Below are 16,483 nucleotides of genomic sequence, written 5' to 3' on the forward strand. Positions count from 1 at the left end.
CCAACCACCAGACCAGGCTGCCCAGAGCCACATCCAGCCTGGCCTTGAATGCCTCCAGGGAGGAGGCATCCACAGCCTCCTTAGTCAACCTTTTGCAGTGCGTCACCACCCTCTGTGAAAAAAACTGCCTCCTAATATCTACAACCTAAACCTCCCCTGCCTCAGTTTAAGATCATTCTCCCTTGTCCTATCACTATCAACCCCTGAAAACAATCGTTACCCCTCCCATTTATATGCTTCCTTCAAGTACTGGAAGGCCACAGTGAGGTCTCTGCCAACCCCTTTAGCATCTTTCCAAGGGAGGCAAAGCCCCTTTTGGATGTTCTGCCATTTCCTCGTGGCAACCTCCCATGCCCCTACTCGAATGATAACAGTCGCATGGTGGTCTTCTTGCTTGATCAGATGCTGTGGAGTCTCCTTTATGTCCCTGACGCATGCCCCAGAAGACAGAAAAGCTTCTGGAAAGGTTGTCAGGGCAGCAAATGGGGGCCTCGGTGCCTCCCAGCATGGAGTCCCCAGTCACTAAGAGAATGCCGGGCACTGGCTCCCAGCAGCTTCTCCCAAACAGGGGCTCTCCCTCACCCGCTGAGGTGATTCCCTGCTTTGGCACAGAATGTGTCCACCCCAGAGCCAAATGCCTCACAAAAACATGCTGTGTTTTGGGGCCTGCAAGCTTGCCCTGCAGGCTATTATTTATGATGCTTGCACCTGGGAGAAGGTTTTCTAGCCAATAAAAATCCATATTCAGTAAGAAGCTGGATGTAATGGATGCAATGGATGCAGACAAAGTATTCAAGATAGATAAGGTGGATGTGGCAATTGAATTTTCATCCCAAAGGTAAAAAATACTTTTTGAGCAAAAAACTCTGTCAATTTTCTAGATCTGATGGCTGTGCTGTCTTGTTTATATTCATGGGGAACATGTATTTCTCCAAAAAGACTCCAAAGTGTGTTTGTACTGAGTTGAGAGGAAACTGTTTATTGAACTTATTAACTTTAATGACTGTATTGGAACGTGTCCATCCCAGAGCCGAGTGCCTCACAGAAACGTTCTATGTTTTGGGGCCTGCAAGCTTGCCCTGCATGCTGTCTGGTCCCCAGCCCAGGGCGTGTCATTCTCTGTGAGATGACATTTCGCAGTGTGATGTCACAGTTGTTGGTTCTCACACCCCTGTGGTGGGAGCGGTGGCTCAGTCTCTTGTGGGACGTGCGGGAAGCGGACCAGAGAGAGCGTTGTGCCTATCTGGAGATATCCTGCAATGATGGAGCGGCTGAGAGCCCTTCGAGGTGAGCTCCCTCCACCTCTTGGACACCGTGACGCTGCCCGAGCACATGTGTGCCTGCAGTGCCGGTTCAGGACGTGCCAGCAGCACTGTCCTTGCTCTGCTGAGTGCAGCTGCCTGGCATGGTTTCCCCAGGACCCCAGCAAGGGGAAGGCTTTCTCCCCTCTCCCCACCAACCAAACATGTGCCAGTGCAGCCCACCTGTGCTGTGGGGCTGGAGGAACGCTCCTGCCAGAGCTGGCCAGATGCTCGGCCCTGGCTCCAAGCAACACCAGCGGCAGCTGCTCTGCTCTTTCCTTCCAGGTCTCTTTGCCTGTGTGGGCTGCGTGCCCAGACGGACGCGTCGCAGGGAGAGCGGCAGGGTGTCAAGTCCTGTCCCTGCCTGTGCCGCGACTTTGCTGCTGCAGCGCCTGCAAGACCAGGAGGTGAGCTGGGGACGTGCAACCATCAATCCTTGCCCTGGCCCAGTGCCACGGTCCCTTGGGTGCCAGGCCCCGGCAGCACACCCGCATAGCGATGGGTGGCAGCGGGCTGCTCCCTGGGAACAAGGGCGAAGCCAGCATGATTGGTCCCTGTCCCCAGGGTGTCCGAGCGCAGGTGTACCGTGAGCTGGAGAGCGTCCTGTGTGAAGATGACAGCCGCCTGCCATGCGGACTGGTGAACAGGCTGCTGGCAGAGGTGTCCCAGGACCTGACGGCTGCCCAGGTGAGGGGTCACTGCCAAAGGCAAAGGGAGCTGCCTGCCTGCGCTGCTATTCTGCTGGCGGACGGCGGTGGCTTCGCCCTGCCGAGGGAAGGCCTTAGGAGGTGTCCTGTGCCGCGTGTCACCAGTGACTCTTTTTCAGGACGTGACAGACAACGTGAGGTTGGCTGCCAGCAATGTCCTGGTGGCTCTGGCCAGGACGCACTTCAGCTTGGTGATGGCCGAGCTCCAGGGCCACCTCAAGGCTGCGGGGGAGATGACCAAGGAGTTGGTGCTCATCACCTTGAGCAAACTGTTCAGCACCTACGGTAGAGCCCCTCAGCCTCCTGAAGTCTGTGCCAATGGGGGAAAGCGGTCTCTCCCCTCTGCGCGTCATCTGCATTGAGCTGGGGGATGCAGGGCTGCAGCCCCTCCTCCCTCGCTGCTGGAGCTCTGACCATGGCCCTCTCTTTCCCCTCTGCAGCTCCACAGTGCATCCCCTTTGTGTGGCTGACGCTGGCCAGCCTACGCAGTGTGGTGGACCAGGTGAGGAGCGGCCAGATGCTGCGCATCGCTTGTGCTGGTGAGTGTTGGCCCCAGAGCAGGGCGGATCGGGACAGCCCTTGCACCTCGCCCTGCTGCAGACTCACAAGCTGCCTTTTCCCTTGTCTTTGATTTTTTGGTTAGATTTTTTACAAAATTAATTAATTCTTCATTTATTTTTTGGTTCTGTTTTGTTTTTTCAGTTGTGAAGCAATGGTCAGATGGAATCAAGGTTCACTTGTCCTCTGGAAAGCAATGCCCCTGGCGTGCCGTGGAGAAAGAGCGAATCTATGAGAATCTTCACCAGCTCTTCTTCTCCGTGGTCAGGCACTGGCAGGACAGCAAGGAGGAAGAGGTGAGCACTGCTGCATTCCCAAGCCGGCCTGGCAGCAGCTCCTTCTGTGCCCAGCAGGCTGAGAGCAGAGGGGTGATGAGAAGGAGTGGGCTGGCTGTGCAAAGGGCCCCAAACTGGCTCTGTGCTCGGGGCTGGATCTCCCTGCCAGGAAGCAGCCGCATGTCACAGCACTGTGGCAGGGAGAGGTGGGGATGAGGGTGTGGGGAAAACCTCCCTGCCCTCCAGAGAGAGCCCATCTCCTGCTGGGTAGAGGGGCATGGGGAAGGGGAAAAGAAAAGAGAAAGCCCTCTCTGTAGGAAGGGCAGACATTCAGTCTTTGATGCTAGGCCTCTGCCATCTCTCTCCAGGACAAACAGGCTGTCCTTGGGGCTGTGGCTTCCATGATGGCTGTCCTCCTGCAAGAGGAGCTGCACATCTGGAAGCAGTTCCTCTGGCTCATGCACCCATGTCAGGAGATCCAAGACACCTGCAGGGTGGCCAAGGTGAGATGCTGTGCAGGGCTCAGTGTAGACATGGTCTACTGCACTCTCTTGGTGCTGCTGGGAGGGGGGGACAAACAAGAACACCTGTACAGGAGCTTTTCCCAGCAGACAAACCATTGGGAAAAGTTTTTCTGCTCCCAGGTGGCTAGATGTGGCTTCAGCCCTTCCTTCCTTCCTGGTCTCTTGCAGAGCCTCACTACCTTCCTGGAGGTCTTAGAGGGAGTTCAGTGTGTCATCCCCAGGGACAAGTTTCTGGCCATCACCAGTGCTGTGTTCTACCAGGTAAGGGGAGCCTATCCTTGTGCCCACACAGTTTTCCCCTTGGCTAAGTCTCAGGAGGACTGCAAGTCTCTGAGCCTCTGACGGCTGCTCAGCCCTATCTCCTGCATGCCCAAGGCTGCTGCAGAGCCGTGTGTTTGCCTCCCCCCAGGGATGCTGGGGGGCAGGCTGGGTTTTGTCTGCATGTCCTCTTCCCAAGAGTGCCAAGGAAGAGGAAAGCTGGGCAGCACAGCTTCTTTTCCGTCCTCAGTGCTGTTGTGATTTTCTCAAATGGACCTTGCTCCCACAGCTCTCTGACGACACCAAGCAGCACAGCGAGGCTGATAGCGCAGAGCTGACCCACTGCATCCTGCTGCAGGGTAAGGAGAGGAGTTTTGGCGGTGCTTGGCGGTGCCCTGGCCAAAAGCTGTCTCGCAGACCTCAGGAAGGGGCACGAGTTGCTTGCTAACACAGTGCGGGATTTCCTCCCTGCAGCCCGAATGTGTCCAGAGGAAACCATCCTGTTTCTTCAGTCGCAGCTGGAGAATGAATGGGAGCCTGGATGTGTGGCAGCCCTGGGTCTGCTCGGCGCTCTGGCTCGCTCTGATGGTCAGTACCATGGATCGGGTCTTTTCCAGGGATCCCTTTTGCCATCTGGGTGGTGCCTCCACGCACGCTTCTGTGCTTCTCTTGCAGAGCCCGTTGTTACAGAGAAGCTGCCCCTGGCTGCGGAGGCTGTGCAGCGTCTGTGCAGCGACCTCAGGCTCCGGGTGAGCTGGTTTGGGAATGGAAAGCGCTTTTGGGGTGGGGATGCTGCTGCCAACACGGGCAGGGCTGGGGTGACCAGGGAGGTGCTGGGGCATTAACCACATGGTCGCAATGGCTTCTGTGGGGAGAGCAGGAGGAGTGGAGCGGGCAGGTCCCTGTGCTGCGCATGGAAAGCACACAGCACGCTGGTGCTAAGGCCTGGCCCTCACGTCAGGAGCCAAGGCTTCTCCCCTGCTCTTGTTTTCTCTGCCCCTGCCCAAAGGGCTGTCCCGATGAGCAGGTGGCTTCCCTTTGCCTTCTGACCAGGAAAATCACACACAATTGACCCCTGGCAGGTGCGGAGGGCCATTCTGTATTTCATCAAGGATCTCCTCAGTGCTGACACCCGGAGCTGCTCAGCTTGGGATGTGGTGGGGCACATCTTCAGAGAGTTCAGCCGCGCCACGGGAAGAAGGGTAAGGACAGTGGGCAGCATCTTCTTTTGGGAGACCTGTGCTGCTCAGAGGCTGGCACAGAAGCACCGGTGGGGCAACATCTGAACCTCTTGAGAGGCTGCTGAGAACTGAGAGTAACCCTTGTTTCAACAATACTGTTGTGCAGGCAGCCGGAGACCTTTCTGCCCAGGAAGCTCAGGAAGAAGGAGCTCTCCAACAGCTGTGCATGGACATCCTGGGGTCACTGGATGTCTCCGTGAGAGGGATGTCCAAAGTAAGTCACATTCTGCCCTGCTGCTGCTCCTTGCCTTTGCACCACGTGTTCCTCGTCCCATTCCAACACCCCAGGCCCCAGGTCTCTCCTCCAACGCGCTCACAAGACACAGCACACAAGGCTCAAGGAAATTCACAGAGTCCCGTTCACCTCTGAGCGTAGGCAGGAATGCTGACATGCCTTGTTCCCTACAGCTCCTGTGGCCGCGGCTGCTGCTCTTTGTGGTGCCAGCCCAATACACGGGCATGCTGATCCCGGTCTCCCGCTGTGTCCAAGCACTGGCTGAGAGAGAGGAACTGACAAGGCGGGAGATTGAAGAGTTGGATCCCCATTTCCTCAGCTCCATGTTTCGAGGTAGGAGCAGAACTCCCCCAGTGAGCTCTGCTGACCTGTGTTAGCACCCAGAAGGGACAGCGGAGGGATGTGTGGCAGGGCACGGCGTGCCTCGGAGTCTTACTCAGTACTTCTTTCTCCCCGCAGGCCCATGGCTGACTCCCCAGACACTGCTGGTGCGCCTGTTGGTGAGTAGATGCTCCAGAGGCCAGTGCCACAAGCCCCGAGGAAGAAGCAGCATGGCTATGGGCAAAGCTGTTGGCTGCTCCTTGCCCATCAGGGCAGAGCCAAGCTGCTTCCCTCCCGGGGGAAGCCGCCGCCGCTCTTGCTGCAGCAGTAACCCTGCTTCTCCTTGCTCTCGCTCAGGTGGTGGCAGGGAGCCCTGTTGCAGGCAGCGAACTGCAAGCCGCTGCCTTAGTGCTCATGCAAAAGCTCCACAGCAGGATCCACAGAGCACTGGGGGCCATGTGGGATGCAGAGATCCCCCTGCTGCTGCAGTGTGTCCAAGGTAAAGTGCTGGTGGAGAGGGAGAGGTGGAGGCAGAGAAGGGGTGGAGTGAAAATGCAGGTCTGCTGCTGTTGCCATTCCAGGGAGACAGTGCTGAGGCCCGGGGAGTTTTCCCCCAGAAATCTGCCCATTCCAGGGCACAGATGGGCATGTCACATCCCCTCCGACAGCAGTCTTGGAGCAGTTAGTTCTGTGTCCCTGCGGGGACAGTGTTTGTGAGGAGGGCCAGGTCACTGGGGGGGGGGTGGGGGGGTGCAGGTCCCAGCTTGGCGGTGCCGAGTGCCTGGGCCAAGCCGGGTTTGCAGCAGCTCTTCTTCTGTGGCTTGATCCCAAGCAAGGCTCTTTTGCTTCCTATTGCTGTGCAGGGAAAGAAGAGAGCTTCCCAGATTCTGCAGCGTGGGAGCGCCGACTGCTAAAGGTACAGCACTGCTAGGAGGCACGGTACAGGGAAGGGCTTGCCTGCCTCAAGGAGCCCCTCAAGGAGAAACACCGGGGGGAGCTGGGAGGGGGACTGTTTTTCCAGACACCTCTCCCCAGAAGGCTGCAGCAAGTTGGGAATGCGGGAAGAAACAAAGGGCAAGGGAACATTGGCTTCTCCTGTTCTCCAACAGTTGCTGAGGGCGTCAGTGGAGACGGTGGAGGACGAGGCTTGGACCAAGGGCCTGAGCTGTGAGCTGAGCCGGTACCTGAGCAGCTCTCCCAGCAGCTCTGGAGAAAAGGTGAGTTCCCCCCAGCTCTACCCAGCGGTGCAGCCGCAGGTGCCCAACTGGGGCTGGGGCTGCAGGCGGTGCTCTGCCCACGCGGGCTGCTTCCCCAGCCCGTGCCCCCCAGGGAGCCTTTTGCTGCCAAGTGCCTGGGGGCTGGCTAAAGCTCAGCCCTGCAGCTGCTCTCAGCGATTCCCTGAGAGTGTGGGTCCTTCCCACCTGGCTCTGTCTGAGCAGGTCAGGCTGCTGCCACATCTCAGCTTCTTCCTTCCCTTCCCATGCAGTCCTTCCTGTACAAGGCTCTGGGGACAGTGCTGGGAGCTTGTAAGGGAGTCCTCCATATCCAAGAGAAACTGCTGCAACACCTGCAGGAAGCAAACGCAGAGGAACCATCTGAGGCCCAGGTGAGCTCTCCTCTCCTCCAGCTTCTGCGAGCGTCCCCACTCTGTCCCTGGGACAAAGGGCTTCTGGCCCTTTCCATCTCCTCGCTGCTGCCATTTCCCTCAGGCAAGGATGGGCCTGGCTAGCGTGGCTGGCCGCGCCAGTGGGTTCAGACCTGCACCAACTGCCCCTTGTTCTTTTGTGCAGGGAATGATCTCTCTTCTCAGCCATGCTGCTGAGAGCAACTTCCGTGCAGTCTTGGACACGCTCACCATGTTTTCGTCCAGGCTGTGCAAGGGCCGAAATTCTAGGATTTCCAGGCACAAGAAGGTGAAGCATTACGGGGTTTCCATGTTGGCTTTCTTCCGCCTTGTGTTCACAGCAGCTCCTGCCTTGGGAGCTCAGGTGCACTGTGGGGCACTGGGGCCATTGGGCAAGTGTCTCAAGGCATTTGCTTCTCCCCACACAGATGGAGCTGGACAGCACGAGAGCTCACGCCACACGCAGCGCTCTCGTGCTCGCCCATGGCAGCTTAGCACTGTGTGCCTCCAAGGAAGAACTGCTCGCCCACGTGGAGGGAGACATTGTGGGCAACATCCTGCTGCTCTACAGCTGCAGCTGCCAGGTGAGAGCTCAAAGCGTGCCAGGGTGTCTGAGTGCCCAGCTGCAGCCCTTCCATGTGGAGGGATGCTGAGATGGGCCTTCTCTTTCAAAGGCCCCACGGGGAACAGTTTGTGGCCAGCTGAAGATCCAAGCCCTTCCCTTAGTGCTGCCCCCACGCGTCCCCCTTGCATCCCTTGTCCCTTCCTGCAGTTCAAAGAATGTTCTTCTCTCTTGGGCCTCAGGACTTGCAGAACAAGCTCGCGCTGGTGCAGAGCATCACCAACTTCAGCTCTGCCTTCCACGCTGTGGGTGACTGCTTTAATCTGTCCTTGAAGGGCAAGCTGCTGGAGATCCTGATGGTGAGTGCTTAGAGCCAGGGCTGTCTGCAGTGCAGTATTGGGCTGTGACACGAGGCTTGCTTCCGTGGAGGCAAACAGGTCTCCCTCAGCCACACATTTCCAGCTGGTGGGGACCTTTGGTGCTGGCAGGCAGCGGCTGAGCAGCAGTCTAGGTCCACCAGCTGTGGAGCTGCTGCATCCTGCCACGCCTCCGTGGGAAACGTGGGAGTGATGGGGCTGGTGTGTGGCAGTTGTGTCTGTCACTGGGCTGGGAGGAAGAGCTCTCGCGTGCCCCTTGCCCACTTTGACTGTATCTCTCTGGGACTTGCAGGACTTGCTGAAGAGGTATCACTCAGGCATCCCTGTCTCCCCAGTGCCCCTCAAGGTGGTTCTGGCCCTGGAGGAGTTGAGGTAAGGGCTGGAGCCTCTGGGATTGTAAGGCAGGACCTTGTGGGTAGCTCCTGAAGGCCTGGAGGGGGTGAGGAGCCGCATCTACAGGATGCTGGGCTGCTGTGCCCAGCAGAGCTGCGGTTCTGGGCAGGGAGAAAAGCCCTGGTCCTCCTGTCTCCTGGCAGGGAAGAGAAGAGAGACCTGGGGTCTCCTTCCCTTCAGAGTGGGAGGTGGTTCACTGCTGCCAGGGAGGAGGCAGGCACTGCTGGAACTGAAGACAGTGCTCAGCAGCATGGGCTGGGGGTGTTGGCTTTGCAGCTGTCGATTAGGAGAAACTCAGGTTTTGTCTGAACCAGTCTGGAGAGCACCGGTAAAGGCCCTTTCTGCTTTCTCTTCCCCTTTTCCTCCTGTCAGCAAGCTGAAGCCCTCGGGAGAAGCAAAGGACATGTGTGAAATGTTGGCTCTGTGCTGCAGGAGCATTGTGACTTACCCTTCAGCAAAGATGATGCTGAAGATCAGGAAGTCACAGCAAGCAGCTCGGTACCTTCAGGTAAGCTGTCGTAACTTTCCGAGCCACCTCTCGGTGGGAACCCTACCTCAGCACACACAGCCTATGCTCTGGCAGCAACCGTGATGCCACACCTCACTCAATCCCCTCTTCTGCTTTCAGCTTCTGCATGCATCTTTGAAAGCTCTGGGCCGGATGATGGCAGCCCTGCTTGAGACAGAGCCCACCCGTGACTTCTTCCAGAACATAATCCATGTGAGTACATGTGGGGCAAGGGAGAAAACACAGTGCCTGTCGATAGTGGGGACAGAGATCTGGGGACAGAGAGGACGTTCAGAGCGGGAGAAATCACTTGCTGCCGTGCCAGCTCACTGCAAGCTCAGAAATGGGCAGAGAAATGGGCTGTGCAGGGGGAAAGGCAGGAGCCAGCCCCTGGCAGGCCACAGCTGAGGAAAAGCTGCTGGCTTAGGAGACAGGAGCGTCTGCAGAGAGCAGGGGCAGCAGTGCTGGTGCTCAGTGAGGCAGGCGGCCGCGTGGAGCACAGGGCAGGCCCTGAGGGAAAGTGCCGGGAAAGGAGGGACAGAGAGAGGGATGGCAGGAAGGGAAAGAAAGGCCGTCCGCAGTGAGACAGGTGCTCTGTTGCAGGTCCTGAGGAGACCAATGACATCAGGCAACGTGTGGGAGCGCAGGAGGGCCCTGCAGGTCTGCTCCCAGCTGCTGGCTGTATGTGAAGAGCTTCGAGTGAGTAAAGAGCCCCACCGCACGCCCCCTGCTCCCTCTCCACTGCCCCTGAGCTGGAAGGCCAGCTTTCCCCTGCTGTGTGTGCTGTGTCACCCGCCACGTGGGGAAGGCACCGGTGGGAGAAGCTAGGGAGAGCTGGGGCTGCCTACAGCTTTGTTCCTGCCTCTCATCCCTGCAGAGAGAAGATGCCTGCCAGCACTTTGGCTCCCTGGTGGGATTTCTGGCGCCTCTAACGTGTGACCCCATGCCCACCTCCCGCCAGTTGGCTGTCACCTGCCTGAGCTCCCTTCTCCGAATCCAAGGCAAGTAGAGCGGGTGTGCACCAGCCCTCTGCTCTCCTCTGCAGCACTAGCAGAAGCCCACGGGCTGGGCCCTGTTGACAGGAGAGAGAGGCACCGTGCGCAGCTCTCTTCTCGTCCCCATCCTGCCCTCTGTCTCTCTCCCTGGAAAGCAGTTCTGTTTCCAGAAGCATTACCGACTTCCCTTTTCTCCTTGTGCTCTTTCCAGCCAAGGTGACCAACAGAGTAGTCGAGATGGGAGACCCTGGGAGCCTGTGTGAGGGGCTGCACGCCTGCAGCACAGTCGGTCAACTCCGGGCCTCGTGCAAAATCGCAAGGGTAAGTGGACCCAAAGTGGGGTGGTGGGATCTCAGTGTGTAGGCTTCTGCACGCCCTTCTGCTCCCCACAGCCTCTCACACCATTGCCAGAATGAGCTGTCAACCTGAGAGCACTCTTCTCCAGCAAGTATCAGGAGGCTCTGAGCTATGTCTGTCCTTCAGGCACCCAGTGCAAGGAGCTGACTCTATGATGTGTGCTTGTGTGTGTGTGTGATTGTGGCTGCTGGGAGGTAGGCTTTGCATATAGGCAAACACCATAGGTGGAGAAGCTGAGAGAAGGCTCAGCCGCCTTCTGTGTAAGTAGCAGGGTACGGACAGCAGGAGCATTGTGATTGCTGCCTGAGTGACCAGCAGGCTGCTGAACTAAGAATGCCCTCAAGATTGGCTTATGTTTTGAAGACCTGCCGCAGACCAGTGATGGGATCTCTTCCTTCTCATTTGTCTGCAGATGGTGTGCAGAAACTTCCCCATGGAACGCACCATCGACTTCTTGATGGCCATCAAGGAGACCTTCCGAAAGGCCAAAGGAATGCGTGTGCGTGCTGCTGGACAGTGGATGATCACCTTTCTGCAGATGTACAGAAAGGACATCTGTCGAGACGTAAGAGACTTTCTTCCACACGTCTTGGATTTTTTCTTGCTGTTGCGCTATGCCTTGTGCCATTTGCCTCTTGTGCTAAAGAAACACAGTCTGAGCACAGAGCCAGGGCTTGGACAAGGTTGCTGGTGTGAAATTTAGTCTTAGGCTTTGGCAGTACGTCAAGGGAGCAGGCACTGCTCATCTGCTGAACGTCCATGGTCACTCCCTGCAAATTGTTCTTTCTCCCCTTCTTCTTTCAGGTGCCACTGATCCTCTACGTCCTGCGGAGCTGCACATCATCCACACAGCAGAGCATGTTCATGCCCTTCGTGTGCCAGGCGGTGGTCATCCTCACCCGCTGTCACACGGAGGTGGCGATTGACAATTTCTCCCGGTTGCTTGGGCCCACCGACAGGTATCAGCACTCCTGCCTTTGTTGTTGCTGCTTGCCTCTGCCAGAGGGATCCTGGGAGGAAGCAGCTTTTCTTTTTTCCTCTCAAAGTCTTTTTGAGGAGAAAATTACTCAGTCATGACTTGACACTTTCCTTTTTCTAGCGATACATGGAGGAGAATCAGAGAGTTTTGTCTGAAAAGGTGGAGGCGGTAGAAGAAAGCGAAGCGAAGCAAAGCAAATCTGAGAAGGGGAGGGAAGAGAAGAAAAGGAGAAGGAGGAGGAGGAAGAGGAGGATGAGGAGGAGGAGGAGGAGGAGGAGGAGGCGGACGAGGAGGAGGAGGTGGACGAGGAGGAGGAGGAGGAGGAGGAGGAGGAGGAGGAGGAGGAGGAGGAGGAGGCGGACGAGGAGGAGGAGGAGGAGGAGGAGGAGGAGGAGGAGGAGGAGGAAGAGGAGGAGGAGGAGGAGGAGGCGGACGAGGAGGAGGAGGAGGAGGAAGAGGAGAGAAGGAGGAGGAGAAGGAGAAGGTGTCAACGGTTTACGGGCTGGTTCGGCCCAGTTCCATGACCAGCAGGGCGTAGTGATCTGCGGATCCACGCCTCTGGGAAAGGGGAAACAGGGGACCCAAAAAATACTTGAAAACAACAGCAATAATCTGAGGTGGAACAATAAAATGATTTACTAAATATAGTATTATCAAAATACAAAGAGAGAGAGAGATTCTGTCTAGATGGTAGATAGACCTCACCACAATGCTGGGGTGAGAAGTGCAGTCCAGTTGAGTGACTGAAGAAGAATAGATGGCGAAGTGCAGCTGGCGAAGCGCAGACGGCGAAGCGCAGGCGAAGAAGAAGGATCAGGTGACCTTGCACGGAGTTAAATCTCCTTGCTGACCTCAAGGCCTCCTGGGGAAATGTAGTTCTTCTCCGTCGGACGAACATTCGGCAGATATCCAACCCCACCCCCAGTGCATTACATGATGTTATGGTGTGGAATACTGATGACCAAAATCATAAAACCATGACAGAAGGAGAAGGAGAAAAGGAGGGAGGGGATATGACAGGAGGGGAGGAGAGGGGAGGGGAGGTAGAGGAGTGGAGGGAAGGGGAAAGGAGAGGAGGGGAGGGGAGAAGGGAAAGAAAACGAAGGAAACAGTTGTACTGAAATATAAGTTTTACAATCTAGAGACCCATACTCATAACTTAATAGTTTACAAAGAAAATGCAATTACAGTGAATCAGGAGGGAAAAAAGAAGACACACGCGCAAAAGAAAAAGGAGAGGAAGAGGAGGGGAGGGGAGGGGAGGAAGAGAAGAAAAGAGAAAAGAGCAGAAGAGCAAAAACTGTACTGGTACCTGGGGTTGTTCTTACCCAGATACAAGTCTCTACGCTTGCCCTTGTTGTATTTCATGAAATTTCTCCCAATTCTCCAGCCTGTTTAGGCCTCGCTGGGTGGCAGCTCAGCCTTCTAGCATGTCAGCCACTCCTCCCAGTTTTGTGTCCTCACCAAGCTTGCTAACAGTGCACTCCCTCATGCAAGTCATTGATGAATATAGTGAATAGTACTGGTCCCAGCACCGACCCTTGAGGGACTCCATTAGATACAGGCCTCCAACTAGACTTGCTCTGTCCCACTGACCACAGCCTCCCGCAGTACAGACGGACAGAGAAGGCGTTCAGTAATATCACCTTCTCCATACCTTTTGTCACCACAGCAGTCGTGTGTGTGTGTCTGCGTGTGTGTCCGCATGCATGCGCACGTGCACACCTGTTTGTGAGTGCATGTGCCCAGTGTCAGGTAGGCTCAGACTTGCTCCCAGCTGCCCAGGGCCACGCAGCCCCTTACTGCCAGCATATATGCCATCCAGATACAGGCTGTCAGACTTTTGGAAAGAAATCCTGCTTCAACTCACTTTGGAATCAGTCCCACACAGTAAAGCTGTAATCCCTCTTGAAACCTCTTCACGTTCTCAGCTACAAAAGTGTCATCACCATGACGCTTTTCACCAGTGATGAAGAGCCTGCATGCCGTGCTTGTAGCAATCTGCACCAGCAAAGGTGACCTACTATTGCTGTTGCCACTGCCCATTGCCTCACTGCGCTCACATCCACTGCTTGGTCTTCTTCAGTGTTCTGTGTGTGTCAGTGAGTGTCAGTGGCTGACATCTTGTCCACGTGGAGTTCAGCGTCACGCCTCTGCTTCATGTGCACTTCCATGTCAGACCCATTGTGTCAGACTGCCCCTCTGCTGCCATCTGTTACACAGCAATAACACGTCATGGAATATTGGTGAGAAGATTTGATGCCTACTGCCACACCACCAACCGCCTCTGGTGTCATGAACCAACACAATACAATGAGAGGCATTACTTTTGGAGCAGGAGCAGCCCTCAGAAAATGTATCACATACTATATTAAGTAACAAAACTTGTTTTAATTTTTTATTTTTTATTGTTTTATAAAGAGTTCAGACTTCAGACCGCAGCTCTACATGCTCCGTTTGAAAATTGGCCACTAATGTCAACAGAAAATGCAGCTGCAAAGAAACAACAACAAAAAAAGATGAATTTTTGGCAATCCTGAGACCTATTCTCTAATTCTGTATCAAAACAGAAAGCACAGCTGTGTACTTTTTGTGCTAGGGGCTGACCTGCAGGAGAGGAGCTCTGCAGAGAAGGACCTGTGTGTCCCAATGGACAGCAGGCTGGCCATGAGCCAGCAGCAGTGTGCCCTTGCGGCCAAGAAGGCCAATGGTTTCCTGGGGCGTGTTAAAAAGAGTGTGTCCAGCAGCAAAAGGGGGGTGATCCAGGAATCTATTCTGCTCACCCTCCTGGAGTAGGGAACTCTGCTTTTAGCAGGGGGGTTGGTCTCAATGTTCTCCAGAGTTTCCTTCCTACCTGTATGATTCTGAGATTGTATGAGAGAGAAATCACAAGAACCACGTGCTAATTGCAGAGGATGGATTTGGCAGAGGCAATCTCTTTTCTAAGGCAAAAGGAAGGTCTCAGCAGCAGTGATAGGCAGAGAGAAGGCTTGCCACAGTGTTCTGCAGCACAGAACTTTCCCACCTATTTCAGAGCTGTGCCGTGACACAGCCTGAAGCTGAACAAGGGCTGTGGCACTCTGTGGCCACCTTAGGAGAAGGACTGCCTCTGAAGACAGGGACAACCCACTCTGTCAGAAGGGGCCCTCAGTGCCAGAGAGACAAAACTTGTAAACCAGAAGGAGGGAGACGATGCAGTCGGCCACCAGTTACCAGCTTCCATTCCAGTTGGCGTTCGCTGAAATGGGCCTTAAATATCTCCTGGGGACTGTGGGTGACCGCAGCAAAGGGAAACGGGGAAATCACAGAAACACGGGGGCTGGAAAAGGCCTCGAGAGATCATTGAGTCCAACCTTTCTACTAAAGCAGGAGCCCTACGACAGGTTGCATAGCTAGCTGTCCAAATGGGCCTTAAATATCTCCATAGCAGGAAATCCCTGTTCCAGTGCTCCATCACCCTTACCGTAAAAAAGTCCCGCATGTTAGAACGGAACTTCCTATGTACAAGCTTTAGGCCATTACTCTTTGTGCTATCGCTACACACAATCGAGAAGAGCCTGGCCTCATCCATTTGCCTCCCACCTCCCTCAAGATCATGGAATCATGGAATCATTGAATGGCCTGGTTTGAAAAGGACCTCAAAGATCGTCTAGTTTCAACCCCACTGCTATGAGCAGGGTCACCAACTACTAGACCACGCTGCCCACAGCCACATCCAGTTCCACCCTCTGTTCTTTTTCTACCTTTACTACCAGATGGGGGATCTGCTAAGCAAGTGAATATATATAAAGTCAATGATCTTCAAGTGAATAATCCAGAAGATATTAGATTAGCACAGTCCATTAGTCCATTGCATATGTTGTTTGTGTTTGCATATGTGTATGTGTAAGTTCTATCATATATACGCACTTATCCAACCTGCAAATTTGTTATTCTTCCCCAGCGCAATGTGTCGGATGGTCTGAGGAAGGATACAAGGCTTTTCCTGTTATAGAATTTCTCTACACTCTTCTTCCTCTGAAGAGGAAATTCAGACTCTGATCTACGCTGGTGAAAGGACCTATATATTTTGCACTGACTTTTAGAACTCTATGGGTCATGCGTTACTAAGCAGAACACTGATTGATTTTGAGTATCGCTGGAATATGGGTTGATATTTATCTGTATGAGACTAACATCAAATCAGGCTTCCAGGATTTCTTGTAAAACACATCTTTAACATGCTAGGAAAATTTGCATCTACTTGATGCAAAATTTTCTTCATTGCTCAACATTTCTCTCAACTATACTGTACTGGTTGCAGTACGATAGATATTGGCATGATACCACATAGACTGTGACAGTACTGAACTTTCCTGTTTGCTATGTTTTACCATGGACAAAATTAATGAATAATTATGGACTAGGTCTTGTATCTTTTGTTCATACGACTTTGTGACTCCAGCCACAAATACACCTAGAATTAAGTCTTTGGGTTTTATCATAGATTAAAATGTCACTGTGAATGGTTCTATCATTGTCTCAAATAGACCCTGTAAATGTATTCCTATTAATCAATTAAATAATTGTATTTTTGAGAGCTTTCATTAATAACAATTAATTCAAATTTTTAGGAAAGATTTGCCATGATTAAAATTCACCAGGAACATATCTCCCTGCTGTTGTCTTCACGCTTCCATAATTTAAATGAAGACTACCTCAAAAATAAGAGCAAAAGGGCATAACTGAGGCCCTTTTAAGCTGATTGAAAGTCAAACCAATTTCAAAGCACTTAGAACTGTCCTTGCTGGGCACTGCTGATATCATCACAGATTCGTAGAAAATCAGAGGAGAAAAATCCTTTACGGGGTCATTTTTTCTGTTAAACAGAGACAAGAACTCTCAGTGAGTTAAGTAACTGTGTAGTTGATGATGGTGAAAAATTGCTAGTTTTTAATTTTTAGTTTTCTTAAAATCGTAGAATGGTCTGGGTTGAAAAGGACCTCAAAAATCATCTAGTTTCAGCTCCCCTGCTATGTGCAGGGTTGCCAACCACCAGACCAGGCTGCCCAGAGCCACATCCAGCCTGGCCTTGAATGCCTCCAGGGAAGAGGCATCCACAGCCTCCTTAGTCAACCTTTTGCAGTGCGTCACCACCCTCTGTGAAAAAAACTGCCTCCTAATATCTACAACCTAAACCTCCCCTGCCTCAGTTTAAGATCATTCTCCCTTGTCCTATCACTATCAACCCCTGAAAACAATCGTTACCCCTCCCATTTATATGCTTCC

At 54.0% G+C, this 16,483-nt stretch overlaps 1 protein-coding gene across 1 annotated transcript; it reads left to right on the forward strand.

Moving 5' to 3' along the window:
* The first annotated feature begins 1,275 nt into the window (after positions 1–1,275).
* On the forward strand, positions 1,276–11,442 carry LOC128086149 (maestro heat-like repeat-containing protein family member 2B). Its single transcript, XM_052694423.1, has 30 exons — positions 1,276–1,708; positions 1,866–1,988; positions 2,128–2,293; positions 2,449–2,547; positions 2,711–2,862; positions 3,210–3,344; positions 3,534–3,626; positions 3,913–3,982; positions 4,098–4,211; positions 4,299–4,372; positions 4,706–4,825; positions 4,971–5,078; positions 5,273–5,432; positions 5,559–5,599; positions 5,778–5,919; positions 6,284–6,336; positions 6,530–6,637; positions 6,907–7,026; positions 7,211–7,333; positions 7,473–7,628; positions 7,849–7,965; positions 8,276–8,355; positions 8,749–8,884; positions 9,005–9,097; positions 9,488–9,583; positions 9,762–9,885; positions 10,091–10,200; positions 10,649–10,801; positions 11,041–11,195; positions 11,336–11,442. Exons 1-30 carry the CDS (start codon positions 1,406–1,408, stop codon positions 11,385–11,387), a joined length of 3,576 nt encoding a protein of 1,191 aa, XP_052550383.1. The 5' UTR covers positions 1,276–1,405; the 3' UTR covers positions 11,388–11,442.
* The last annotated feature ends 5,041 nt before the right edge of the window (positions 11,443–16,483 follow it).

Source organism: Tympanuchus pallidicinctus, unplaced genomic scaffold, assembly GCF_026119805.1.
Source record: "Tympanuchus pallidicinctus isolate F22 unplaced genomic scaffold, pur_lepc_1.0 scaffold1, whole genome shotgun sequence".
Lineage (NCBI taxonomy): Eukaryota > Metazoa > Chordata > Aves > Galliformes > Phasianidae > Tympanuchus > Tympanuchus pallidicinctus.